The 13,671-nt window shown below is 41.5% G+C and overlaps 1 protein-coding gene across 2 annotated transcripts in view; it reads left to right on the top strand.

The window, feature by feature from the left end:
- The window catches only part of LOC124776381 (protein O-mannosyl-transferase TMTC4-like), a 138,922-nt gene that overhangs the window by 38,633 nt on the left and 86,618 nt on the right, over positions 1–13,671 (top strand). For both annotated transcript variants that reach the window (XM_047251347.1, XM_047251346.1), the window contains one exon: positions 7,613–7,821. In XM_047251347.1, the coding sequence (XP_047107303.1) occupies positions 7,613–7,821 (209 nt within the window). The remainder of the gene's footprint in view (positions 1–7,612; positions 7,822–13,671) is intronic.

The raw sequence follows: 13,671 nt of genomic DNA, 5'->3' as shown, positions 1-13,671 counted from the left end.
AACATTATGAAAGACACAACATAAGAGAATAAGATGTGGTAAAAATGGAGATTAAGAAGAATTTTGAAAAATGAAGGGATCCATGTTAGGAATAGAAGAAGATAGGCACAAAATGTTGCTATGTAATGAAGAAGGTATGCAGTGAGAGAATGCAGGAATAGTGGAGGACGACAAGGGAATGATAGAAGTGGAATCATTGAAATTTTCTGTGATTGGAGGTGTTGTGTTCTGCTCTGAACAAATGAAACAGTCAGTTAAATGAACAGTCAAATACCCAACACTTCATTGAAGCAAACAAATACTCTTATCTGTAGCGCTCCCCCACCGTGGCTATGTGAACATGTCTGGAATTAGTTATGCAGTTAAATGACTTGATGTTCAAATACACAAAAGGCAGCCGTAAACACTGATCTGAGTCAAAGTACAGGTCTACAGATAATGAATTCTGAATATTTGCTGCAGCTGTGATGGATATGTGACCATTGATGACACTCAACACATTTAAGATGGAACTAGATTTGACTCAGCAATGATACAACACCACTGTCCTCTGGAGCCAGAAGCAGTACATTAGGGTTTGACTGCACTCGAGATACACAACTTGAAGACAGAGCAGAATAGAACTGGCTAGTCTTGTTCTATATGGCAGTGTTTGAAGAGTGTGCCTTGGCAGTGGTGCCTTGTAACTATGAGAGGTGCTGCTTACTGCTTCTTCCTGATTGGCACCTGTATATGCTGTTTCGGTGTGCAGCATCTGTGCTGTGATTGACTGTTGCTTTACCATGGTTGATTATTGATGACATTGCAAGAAGAAGGTCCAAATGAGAAGAGAGTAATGGCAATGGATATTCACTTTCGACCAAGAGCCACACATTCATCAGTGTTAGTATGTTAGTCATAATGACAACTTGCTGTGTTGTAAATGGCTGTCACGACAATCTGACTTTCACTGAGAACTTTCCACGTGCTGGGAAACAGTAAACAACCACTAGCAACAATAAGGTTACAGCTATTGTGTAGTATTGTAGGAACAGTGAAAGGGTATTGTGTAGTTGTCATAGAAATTTTATTTCAAATTTCATGCCATTCTTTATTAGATATTTGTGCCAGAATTTGTAAGGAAGTAGAAGTACTGAGAGAATGTTGTAGGTATGTCATTGTTGAAATAGTTATTCTCAAGAAAAGGACAAACTGTGGTTGCATATTATTGGATGTATACTGTGTGCCTTTGAAAGAGTTCTTACTAGTAAAGGGTTGGAGAAAGTAGTGACAAGAAAATGTATAAGAAAGCTTGGCTGTGGATGCTATCCTAAACCTGTGGAGTATATAGCAGTGGCATGAATCGAAGATACATAAAGGCTGTGAGTAGCTTGTATGGAGGTTTGGGAGGTGACAACACTGTGTCATGACATAAGAAATTTATAGCCATACCAGAGAAATACACTGCTTTGTTGTTAGATGGTTAAATAGTTCATTGGCGATGTTAAAGAGTATATTTATGAGCCAAGTCCTTGTCTGAATAGATAATTTACTACAACTGCTGAGTTCCAAAAGAAGGAAGTGTTTAACCCACAGAGGGTGACAGCTCTCATAGTGCTAGCACTCTAGGTTTAAATCAGCTGAACTTTATAAACAAAGTGATGTGTTGTAAGACAGCTTAGATCTAGATTGTGTAAATATCAATAATTTGAATAAATTTAGTGGCTTATTGCTCTTGGGCTTTAGTGAAACTCTCAAAGTGGGAATGAGAAGTTTAGCATAAGAGGGAGCTTTAAACACCTGTCACTCAAAGTCAAAACAGTTATTATTGAATATGAATTTAAGATTTGTGGAAAGGATATCACAGGTTGTGGAAGTGTTCAGTGGTAGGCCAGCTGTGCATGTGAAAAATGACCCTGTGGAGAGAAATCGAACCACAGATGACGGCCAAGCTGTAGTGTAGGAATGATATGACTACAGGTTTTGATCGGAATATGGTTAGGTGATTAGTGTCTGTAATATATAAATGGTGATGATTTTATTGCCTGTTTAGTATCATGACTTTAATAGTTTTTCCAATGGAGCACCAGTTACCTAAAACAGTTGAGGGTGGAAGATGTTCAGATAACCGATTTTTTTAAAGATAACCAGTCATTTATGAAAACATTTTGTACCTCTGGCCATAGGAATATGAAACAAAGAAACACAAAATTAAACACAAAAATGTACATTTATATCTTGTATCATGTGTCTTGCAAATAATGCAGACTGTTAATTACACATCCCTGTTTGAAAAGTTCAAAATGGGCACTAAAATAGGTCTACAATTTAGTAAAAGGTGTACCCTCTCTCTCTCTCTCTCTCTCTCTCTCTCTCTCTCTCTCTCTCTCTCTATTTACTGCCAACCTATTTCACGTTGCAAGTCTGCACAACTGCTTCTACACAAACCACATACTTAACCAAACAATAAATGTGCTGCACGATGTTATACTAAATAAGGCACTTAATGTACTACCAACATTGCAAATAAAATTTTATGTGAAAATTATTTTAATCTATTACCAAAGCAAAATTTTTCTTCACACTCACACATGAGCCTCCTTCAGAAAAGCAATGCAAACACAGACATAACAGTAATGTATAATCACAAATATCTCTAATAGCTAATAGGAAAACATCAAAAATTAGCTCGCAAAGCCATCTCATGACAAGGTGTATTGATGCATTGGAACAACTGTAGGTAGACCATGCTTTACGTGCAAAATTTTACCTTCTTTCTCATGTTACCACCAACCCTTTCCTTCGTAAGGAACCACCAGCAATTTGACATAGTACTTTCAGTTCAGAATTCTTCTTACTTAACACCACTGTGCTTAAGATCGGAAGTTGCAGTTTGACATTAACAAGACACATTGTCTTGACTACCTGATAAGGTCTTTGGTAACACAAAATGAACTTTTTAATTTTTTCTTTCAGCATCAAGGGTTAGATAACATTACTCATTGCCTGAATTGGTACTTGGACAATTTTTCCTTTTTGTTGTGAGTCCCGCTCTTATTCTAGAGCCGTTGCACTGATTTTTGTAATCTGGCACCAGATATTTTAAAACTTTTCAGCAAAGTTTCAAACAAACAATATATTTTCTGCTGGGGTAGGTTTGCATAATTCAAAAGGGGAGGGCATTTTTTTGGCCAGAACAACCTCATACAGTGGTAAGACCATATCCTCATGAACTTTCAAGTTACATTCTGCTACTACATTTGGTATTAGAGTGTCCCAATCATTATGACTACTATTTACATGATAACATAACATTTCTCTATTGTTCAGTGTAGCCTTTCAGTCCTGTTGTTTGTTTACGGGTATAGTGACATCTTTATGTGTAATAGTTGACACAGTTACTTCAGTAACTCAGACATAAAGTTAGTGGCATGGTCAATTAACACAGTCTCTGGTGCTCCAAATTGTGTAAACATTGACTGACCATAGCTTATGCCACCATTTCTGCCTGTTGATTTGGCATGGTTATGACAGTCAATAAATGTGAGAAATAATCACTTATAGTTAATCCATATCAGTTCCCTGGTGGTGTTTGTGCAAAGGGACCAAGAATGTCCCTTCCAGTCATTTAAAATGGTCTATCCACCTCAGGTAACCTTTGTAATGGGATTCACTGACGACTCAGCTTGTCTCTTCGAGCACAGTGAATGCAGTTCTACATGAAACCCTCTACATCTTGCTTCTTGTTGGCCACCAGTAATTTCCGGAAATAGGACATTCTGTGGCACATCATCCACAATGTCCTGCCAAAATGGAATTCTGAGCCTGCCTCGGAACTTTTTTTGTAAACTTACTGGTGCATCTATGTGGCAGCCGGACCTTGGTTGCATGTACAGCACTCTATCGTCAGAGCTTACAAGTTGGGTCAGTGGCTTGAGTCTGCAACATTCTTCTGTGCTTACCCCAATGCATTCTACTGCAGAGATTTTGCTACTAAGTTCATCCATTTCCATGAGATTTCCTTGGATGATGTACAACCTCAAAATCAAATTAATTTACCCATAAAGCCCAGTGTGTCAAACAACTGGTTCTATCTTTTAGTCCCAGATGCCATTTCAGTGCTGCATGATCCATTATGACCCTAAAATGTCACCCATACAAATAACAAAGGAAATAGTTGATGCTAAAAGTTAGTGCAAATTTTTTGTTGCCCATACAGATAACAATGGAAACGCGTGATGCTGAAAGTTAGTGCACATTTTTTTAGATGAATAGTTGTTCTCTGCCTTATTGAACAGCCTAGAAGCATAAGCTGTTATGTGTTCCCTTCCATCTACCTCTTGCCTCAAAACAGAGCCAAGAATATGGTGGTTGCCTAAGTCACACAACAGTATAACTGTTTTTCATAGTCAAGAAATGCGAGGATAGGACCATGCTTAATAAATCTTTTAATTGTTTATATGATGCTTCACAATCTAGAGTCCAGTGAAACTTTACTTACTCTTTAGCAAATGCATAAGATGTCTCATTACATCTGCCAATTTTGGAATAAATTCTCTATAAAAATTAGTGATCACAAAATATGACTGTAAATCCTTTACTGTGTTAGGTACTGGGAAATCCTTTACAACTTATACAAATCATAGGTCAGTTTGTAACATGACCTGAACAGTGGACCATTTATAATACAAAGTGACACTTTGTAAGCTAAGGGTCAGTTGTGCCACATTTAATCAACCAAAGACTTCTGATAGATGCACCATGTGCTCTTGGTTGTCCTTGCAGAATAGAATTATATCATCAAGGTGGTGCATGCATTACTTCAGTTTCATACCCCACAGCATGCCATCCTTCTGGATGTGACACCTATAGTGAGTATTCTGCACTAAAATCCGTATTCAAGTCATCCTCTTATAACACCTCTAAGTTACCTGTCAGTGCACCTCTTGATGATAACTTCACCTCTTCCAAACTAATACTGTCTACATTGAAAGGCGTCCCTCGACTTTTGTCAATTTCCAGCACTAAGGGTAAACATAGTGCCTGATCCAACTTCCCATTTTCTGATAGGGACTCTCTCACACATAAATATTAATCAGCAGATCAGCTCCTGTGTTCATCCAGAGCAGCCTTCCCTTACCTTTCACTGTTACATCCCACAAGTTAAGAGAGATCATGTATGCAGTTTTAAATTACCTGCTTGATGTCGCAGATATTCCTTATGACAGTTCATTTCTTTTAGAAGTAAAATCAAGATTGAACAATGTCCCACCCAGCTCCACTATTTGTTGTTATAGATCGACTTTGGTGTGAAGTTTTGCTAGGAAATCTAGCCCAAGAGTGATGTCGTAGCTTGTGAGAAGTTCAACACACTCCTGAAAATCCCTCTACCTCTTCCATCCCCCACCCCCTCAACCCTCTTACTCACTCAGGAATTCAGTAACACTGAACAGAGGGAGTGAACAGTATTACCACCCCACCACTTAGTCTGAAACGTGGTGGTTCAAATTTATGGCACCAAATAAACACTTGTTTGTCATGGATACCTGTAATCCTGTACCCAACAATAACTTACACAATCTTCCCTTTACATAGCCAGTTAGACAGATGCCTGTCATTGGTTTTGCACATGGATATCCAAGTGGTCAGACTTACTGGGAGCATTGTGCACTGATGTAAAAACTAATTGCTGCCCCCTCCGCCTAGTCACTGAGTAAATTTCAGCTGAAGCTGCCGCAGTTTCTACCACATATTCCAAGGTTTTTGGGAAATCCATGCAACTTTTCATGACATTTCAGCCAATAGTCCCCACAAAAATGCATCAAGTGTCCATTGTTCTGCTTCCTACAGAATGGGCTTATTGACACTATCACCTTCCATCATTTCATGTATATAAATATCGATTTTCCTGAAACGGTCTACACAACTTTCTACTGATTCCCCTTGTTTTTTAATTACACCGTTAAGTTTTTCATGATAATTCCTAGAAGCATCCTTTTTCCTGTAATGATCCACTAACTCTTCCTGAAAGTCTCTGGACTGAGCATCCCACAACTTCTCATTGTATATTACTTATTTTCTAGTGTCCCACTAATTTTAAATTTGAAACTGCTCAGTACACCAGTTCCATAACTCATGTGCAAACTATCAAAACAGATAAAAAGATCTTCCCCTCTTTTACCAGAAAATGGGGCTACTAACTAGGCAGTACTAGCATCAAAGATGTGTGGGGACATGTTAGAAGTTGACCATTCCTTGCTTTCACCCTTTAAACGATCTGTTTCTCTATGCAAAGCTTTATTATCTGTTTGAACTTTAACTACCTTATCCACCAAATGCCGAATCATCTCCAGGGTTATCAGCCTCTTACTAACAGATGTTTTGCTTACTATTACTGCCACACAAGTACAATATACCCAAACAAAAAGGAAAGCAAAGGAAAAAACACAACCAGACAGGTCCAAAAACTTGATCAGCTGTTACTTGAATTCTGTAACTGATTACTACTCCTGCCACATTGTGATAAGTGGTGATGGCTATGTAGGACAGCGGGGGTGGTGGAGCAACAACTGCCCAGGGGTAGATGGGCTCGTCTCCAGTAAAACTGTCCTGGGTGTCAAACACAGACCGTGGAGTCCATGTAGTAGCAGTGCCAAAGTGACTGTACCTCACTGTGAGTCTCGGACCATGTGGTGGTGTTGGCAGTGGGGTGGCTGGCTGTGAGCAACCCACGCAGCCAGTTAGCTGACGACAGTTCATGTCTCATTGACGGCAATGGCAGCTGCGATGTAAGTATGGCACGGGCAGAACAGATTGGAATTCATACTACTACCAACCTGTTCAGTGATGATGGGCTGGTCTTTGATGTTTAGGTCCTGCTGTAAAATGATGACCAGTACAGAAGAAGGTGTGTTTCTGGATCATGTCAAAAGTCTCAAACAGGGCCTGTGTTACAGATGCAGATGTCATCAGTCGGAAGGAGGCTGACGTGAAAGTGGCCTGACAGCAGAGGGTTGCTGTGCCGACAGGTCTCTGTGGCTGCTGGAGGTGACCATGGTGCAATTATGGCTGTGGACTGTGGCAGAGTTTTGTACCATTACACTGTGAAGTACACTTGCAAATTTTGTAGTAACATCTCTGTCCCTTTTAAGACCCAGCATTACTGCATTTCTGAACCATCTTCCTGAGATAAGCTTGATCCACTGGCAGCCTTGTTCAACTGATCTATTATCTGTAGTTTATTGAAAATATTAGGAACAATATGTTTTGTGAATGTCTCAACAGCATGATCAGCCACATGGAAGGTTTAGGCATCAACACAGAACTTCAAAAATGACATTTAGCAGGGAGGTGGTTACTGCTACACTGGCCAGCCCAGTGCCACTGAAACTTCTGCATGGCGTGTGTGCAAATTTGAATTTACTGATTGGAGTGTTTTCATTTAGCTAATGTTTCAGGTAATTGGTATTTGGATAATTGATGCTCTACTGGACCTCCTTCTGATGGATGTAGCTATTTGTTGTTGATTCACATTTGAGCTTTATTTATTCATTTTTAGTTTTTTTTAAATATTTACTCTAAGGAAACAAATCAAGATTTATATCTAACAAAAACTCTTTTTTTGTTCATTTAGTTTCTTACTTACAACTACATCTATGCTCTCAATGCCTGGTTACTATTGTGCCCTGAATGGCTGTGCTTTGATTGGTCCATGGGTTGCATACCCGTTTTCTCCATGAAGAATCCGTTTGACTATCGTATTGTGACCATTGTTATCTTCTGGACTTCATTGGCAGTGCTGCTGCGGAAGTGTTTCTCAAGCAGAAACTCAAGAAATGTGAGGTATGTTCTCCTGATAATCTTGAGACATTTCCTATTGTATTCGTAATGTATATGACTTCTTCAGCTATCTAGATAAGATTCAAATAACAGCAGCATCATGAAATAATATATCAACAATTTTCCGATTCATCAGTTCAGTCAGATTTTCTTGACAAATACAGAGCTTGTTGATATTTTTTTGCTAGACAGTGTTGTTATTCACCACAATCCAAGAAAATTTTGTCAGTGAAACTAACTGAGAAAGGCAGCATTGGGCATACGTACTATTAGTAGGTACTGGTTTAATATTTACTGAATTACAATGATTCCATTGTCAAGAACACAACATATCAATTTTATAAATTAAATGTGTGGTGCCTGTTATTTCTTTATTAAGTAGGAAACTCAACTGTATTGTAAGAGCTGATAAAACTGATTTATTTCCAGAATGAAAAAATTTCACTCTGTAATCAGATATTCACTGCCAAACACAAAAAATGAAAGAAAAGTTCCTGGCTTTCGAAATAATTATTTTTCATGCTAAAGTTCAAATATACACACATGCAGAAGCATTCAAGTGCACCCCCCCCCCCTTCCACACACACACACACACACACACACACACACACACACACACACACACACACACACACTTATTTCCCTACCATTTGCGCATGCGCACACACACACACACACACACACACACACACTCACTCTTATATCCTTGCATGGAACCAGCTGGACACACACAATGCCATTGCTGCTGCATGGTAGGTGGACTAGGTTGGGGTGCAGGTTGTATTGGATGGGGTTGGTAGCAGGAGAGAGGCAAGAGGCAGGAAGTTATGGGGGTATGTGGCTAGTGGCTCTTGGGCAGCTGGTTTGCTGGCTGGGAATTTGGGAGGGAAGGTTGGCAGATGCACAGGCTAGGCATGTGATGTATAGATATCGAGGGCGACGGTGAGAGGTGCATACTGAAGATGACATGGGGATGTGAACCTGGGAGGGGGTGATAGGACTGAGGAAGGGGAAACTGTTGTGTGGCAAGTGTGGGGACTGGAGATTATTGGTGTGCTACAAGGATAATTCCCATCTCCATAATTCAGAGAGACTGGAAGTGAAAGTAAGGACACAAAGAGCCCAGCCTATGAAGCAGCTATTGAAATAGAGCATGTTATGCTCAGTTGCATGCTATGCCACTGGGTGGTCAAGTTTGGCAACAGTTCGGTGTTGGCCATTCATCCTGGTGGATAGTTCATTGTTAGTCATACCAACACAAAAAGCTGTGCAGTGTTTGCAGCAGAGTTGGTATATGGCATGACTGCTTTCATAGGTGGCCCAGCCATCTGATGGGGTGGGATAAGCCTCTGACAGGACTGGATTAATAAGTGGTGGTTGGTTGGGCAGGTCTTGCACCTGGATATTCCACAGTGAAATGGTCCCAGTGACAAGGGTTGAGAGTGAGAGAGGCACAGGGATGGCCTAGAATTTTGTGTAGGTGGGAGGGCGACGGAACACCACTTTAGGTGGGGTGGGTAGGATCTTGGGTAGGGTCAAACCCTGATAAAAGTTATGGTTCAGTTGTTCTGTTCCAGGATGGTACTGGGTGAGGCACTGCTTTGTAGATGATTCTTGGGGTTGGAGGGAGGATTTGGAATGTGCAAGGATATGGCATGGGGAAACTGTTTGTGGGCTAGGGTTGGGAGGGGGCAGGGAGGGTGCTTGTTTGTGAAGGCCTTTGTGAGACCTCCAGCATTCAATGTGGCATGTTTCTGCCTCCAACAATCAGCAGGGCACATTCACATCTCCAACACCCTTCTACATCTAGTTCAGATAACAATTCGACATAAAAGTCTGTGCCTGGAGTTTCAGTGCAGAAATTTTAGTCCACTTACCTCAAAAGGCTTCGTGATGTACACCCCCTTCACTCTGTGTTGATAGGTACTGTCTCAGTTGATGAAAGACTCGCTAAATATGTACCGGCAAAAGACGTATAACTCAAGCTTGGAGGCAGCATGTGTAAGTTTTGTAAAAAATATTGGGCTTTTAGGTTTTTAATAACTGGCATAAAAGCTTTTAAATTTCAGTTAATTAAGGTTTATTGCCTCTGAAAGAAGTTGTAAATGGCTACCAAATCTGTACTTAGTATTGAAACAATTATCATGCAAGTTGGTTACTGTTTTACTAGAAGATTTCACATGTTGAAAGGAGCCAGAAATCTATCAGTCCAACCCGAATAATTTCTATGGTTTATACAGCCACTGACGCACAGTTCTTTATGAGTTACTGTATCAAGTCATTCAGTTGTCTTCTTAAGAAGGTGTGCTCACCCAAAACTTCCAAGAATGTTCATGAAACACACCATGTGAAGTTGTTTTGGGGGAAGTTCACATGCAAATAACTTCCAGGCTAAGTTACTCAAAATTTCCAGACTTCCACTAAACTGTTTAGACCTATAGTTGCCTCATAATTATGGTAACAGAAGAAAAAGAATAAATGATACTTTCCATCTTAGCCGAAAACTGTGGGGCACATGACCTGCACAGTAAGATGGTTCCAGAGCTAACAGAACTGCAGCATACAAAGCTGTTCCTAAGTGCAGGAAATGTTTAATTCCTATTGGCTGGCAATTTGGGTGCTCAGTATTAGCTCCTTTCAGCTGAGAACAAAGAAAATTGCTCTTCCTTCTGGCTCCAGAATAGACATACTCTAAGATCACATACTTCACTGCAAGGAATAAATACTCGGTATACTCTGCTACGTTACACACCTCCTATGAACTGAAAATTACTTTCAAGTATGTTTGAGGTCCATAGAAGAGCATGATTATTATAAAGTACCTTTTTACCTGAAGAAAGTCAAACAAATTAACCGCAGACTTTTTTAACCGAGTCTAACCATCAAAAAATTCAGTGGTGAACTACATATTAATGAAAACATGAAATTCTTCTACAGTATTATCAAATTTCTACACCTTGGACTCGATAGTAATACATCAAAATTATTTTACAAACTTTTGTGAGAAATATATTTCCAACAAAATAACAATATTCAGATTCTTTTCAACAAAATAAATGTCCACATCACAAATAAATTACATTTGAAATTTTTAAATTTCCTCCAGCATAAATTTCCTTTTAACTTTTCCCATTACAAACATTCTGTCATTTTGAAACATACCCAATTACATCATTCAAAACAGTTTACATAAAGACAATATAGTCGATGTCCTTTCTTTATCACAACAAATAAATTTCTATAACAATGTAAGCTGTTCAATAAAATTGCTATGGTGAGTATCTATTGAGAAATATTAGAACACTTCCAACATGAAGAGGCACTATGATTGGCATCTCTCTTTTTACATTAAACATACTCTTTACAGTTATTAGCTATTCCCAAAGTCACTATGGTGGATTGGTGGTTATCATATGGAGGACACAGCAAAAATACTGCTATGCTTTGCCAAGAGGCCTTCTTTTAAAGTTGACAAAACACACACACACACACACACACACACACACACACACACACACACACACTGCAGTAGCCACCAGAAAGATCGCGGGAGGCGCACATCGACACGGCGCGTCACGGACGGTAGTTGACGCAAGTAGAGTCCCGTCCACCAGAGGGCACGCGAGAATTCGGACGCAACCTCTGCCGGCGTAACAACAACAACAACTCAGGCAACACGGGCCGTGCCCAGTCAGTTAACATCGGGCCTGCCTAGGACACAGTCCCGGTCTATGCTAAGTGGAGTGCTACGTAAACGTGAACAGTGTTACTACACAATTGGCGACGAGTAGGGTCGTTCTTTCGCGTGTTGCATCGTTGTTCCGGTTTCGCAGCTTCTCCACAGCATGGAGGATTTAGTGCGGGTTTTGGTTGAGCAGCAGATGGAGCTCATGGCCACCATGAAACAAGTGCTTCCGGCGTTGCTCTCCACGCAGTCTGCTCCAGCGCCGTTCCCTCCTCCCTTTCCCCCGTATGACGAGACGGCGGAGGACTGGGACGCGTATGAACATTGCCTTCGGCAGCATTTCCAGGTGTTTCATGTTGCCGATGCGGAGGTATGTCGTGCTCTCTTCTTGTCTTGGATATCTCCCTCGCTGTATCAGCTAGCGCCGTTGCAGGAACCCTCGTCCTTGTCTTTTGATGCGTTGTGTTCATTACTGTCTTCATATTATCGCTGCCTCACGCATGTTGTGACAGCTAGGGTCGAGTTCTATCAATGCAAGAAACAGCCCCATCAGTCTTACCGGGCGTGGGCCGCTACCCTGCACGGTCTTAGTCACAAGTGTCATTTTGTCATGGAGCAGTCGCGAGAGTCGTATGCCCACGTTATGGTACGCGACGTCATTGTTCGTTCGGCCCCTGATAGGGAGGTCCGGCAACGGGCCCTGCAGTTGTTAGAAGACCCTTCCCTCAAGGAAGTCCTGTCCATTGCTCAATTTTATGAAGTTTCTCATGCCGCAGGTCAACAGCTGGAAGCGTGGTGTGACGTCGCGGCGGTTCAGGGCGCCGCATCTGCGTCCACTGTGTCCGGGGTGGACGACGTGCAAGCGGTACAATCCGGCCATTACGGCCGCTCCCGCACGGCGCGTAAACAGAATTCCGGCTGCCGGCCCCTGTTGCCATCCCGTGCGTCGTGCTATATTACAAATGATTGAAGCGATTTCACAGCTCTATTTGAGATATTTTCACAATGCTTTGCACACACATACAAAAACTCAAAAAGTTTTTTTAGGTATTCACAAATGTTCGATATGTGCCCCTTTAGTGATTCGGCAGACATCAAGCCAATAATCAAGTTCCTCCCACACTCAGCGCAGCATGTCCCCATCAATGAGTTCGAAAGCATCGTTGATGCAAGCTCGCAGTTCTGGCACGTTTCTTGGTAGAGGAGGTTTAAACGCTGAATCTTTCACATAACCCCACAGAAAGAAATCGCATGGGGTTAAGTCGGGAGAGCGTGGAGGCCATGACATGAATTGCTGATCGTGATCTCCATCACGACCGATCCATCGGTTTTCCAATCTCCTGTTTAAGAAATGCCGAACATCATGATGGAAGTGCGGTGGAGCACCATCCTGTTGAAAGATGAAGATGGCGCTGTCGGTCGCCAGTTGTGGCATGAGCCAATTTTCCAGCATGTCCAGATACACGTGTCCTGTAACGTTTTTTTCGCAGAAGAAAAAGGGGCCGTAAACTTTAAACCGTGAGATTGCACAAAACACATTAACTTTTGGTGAATTGCGAATTTGCTGCACGAATGAGTGAGGATTCTCTACCGCCCAGATTCGCACATTGTGTCTGTTCACTTCACCATTAAGAAAAAATGTTGCTTCATCACTGAAAACAAGTTTCGCACTGAACGCATCCTCTTCCATGAGCTGTAGCAACCGCGCCGAAAATTCAAAGCGTTTGACTTTGTCATCGGGTGTCAGGGCTTGTAGCAATTGTAAACGGTAAGGCTACTGCTTTAGCCTTTTCCGTAAGATTTTCCAAACCGTCGGCTGTGATACGTTTAGCTCCCTGCTTGCTTTATTCGTCGACTTCCGCGGGCTACGCGTGAAACTTGCCCGCACGCGTTCAACCGTTTCTTCACTCACTGCAGGCCGACCCGTCGATTCCCCTTACAGTGGCATCCAGAAGCTTTAAACCACGCATACCATCGCCGAATGGAGTTAGCAGTTGGTGGATCTTTGTTGAACTTGTTCCTGAAGTGTCGTTGCACTGTTATGACTGACTGATGTGAGTGCATTTCAAGCACGACATACGCTTTCTTGGCTCCTGTCACCATTTTGTCTCACTGCGCTCTCGAGCGCTCTGGCGGCAGAAACCTGAAGTGCGGCTTCAGCCGAACAA

The sequence above is a fragment of the Schistocerca piceifrons genome, chromosome 2 (genome assembly GCF_021461385.2).
Source record: "Schistocerca piceifrons isolate TAMUIC-IGC-003096 chromosome 2, iqSchPice1.1, whole genome shotgun sequence".
Taxonomy (NCBI): domain Eukaryota; kingdom Metazoa; phylum Arthropoda; class Insecta; order Orthoptera; family Acrididae; genus Schistocerca; species Schistocerca piceifrons.
This window is presented reverse-complemented; position numbering and strand designations above follow the sequence as displayed.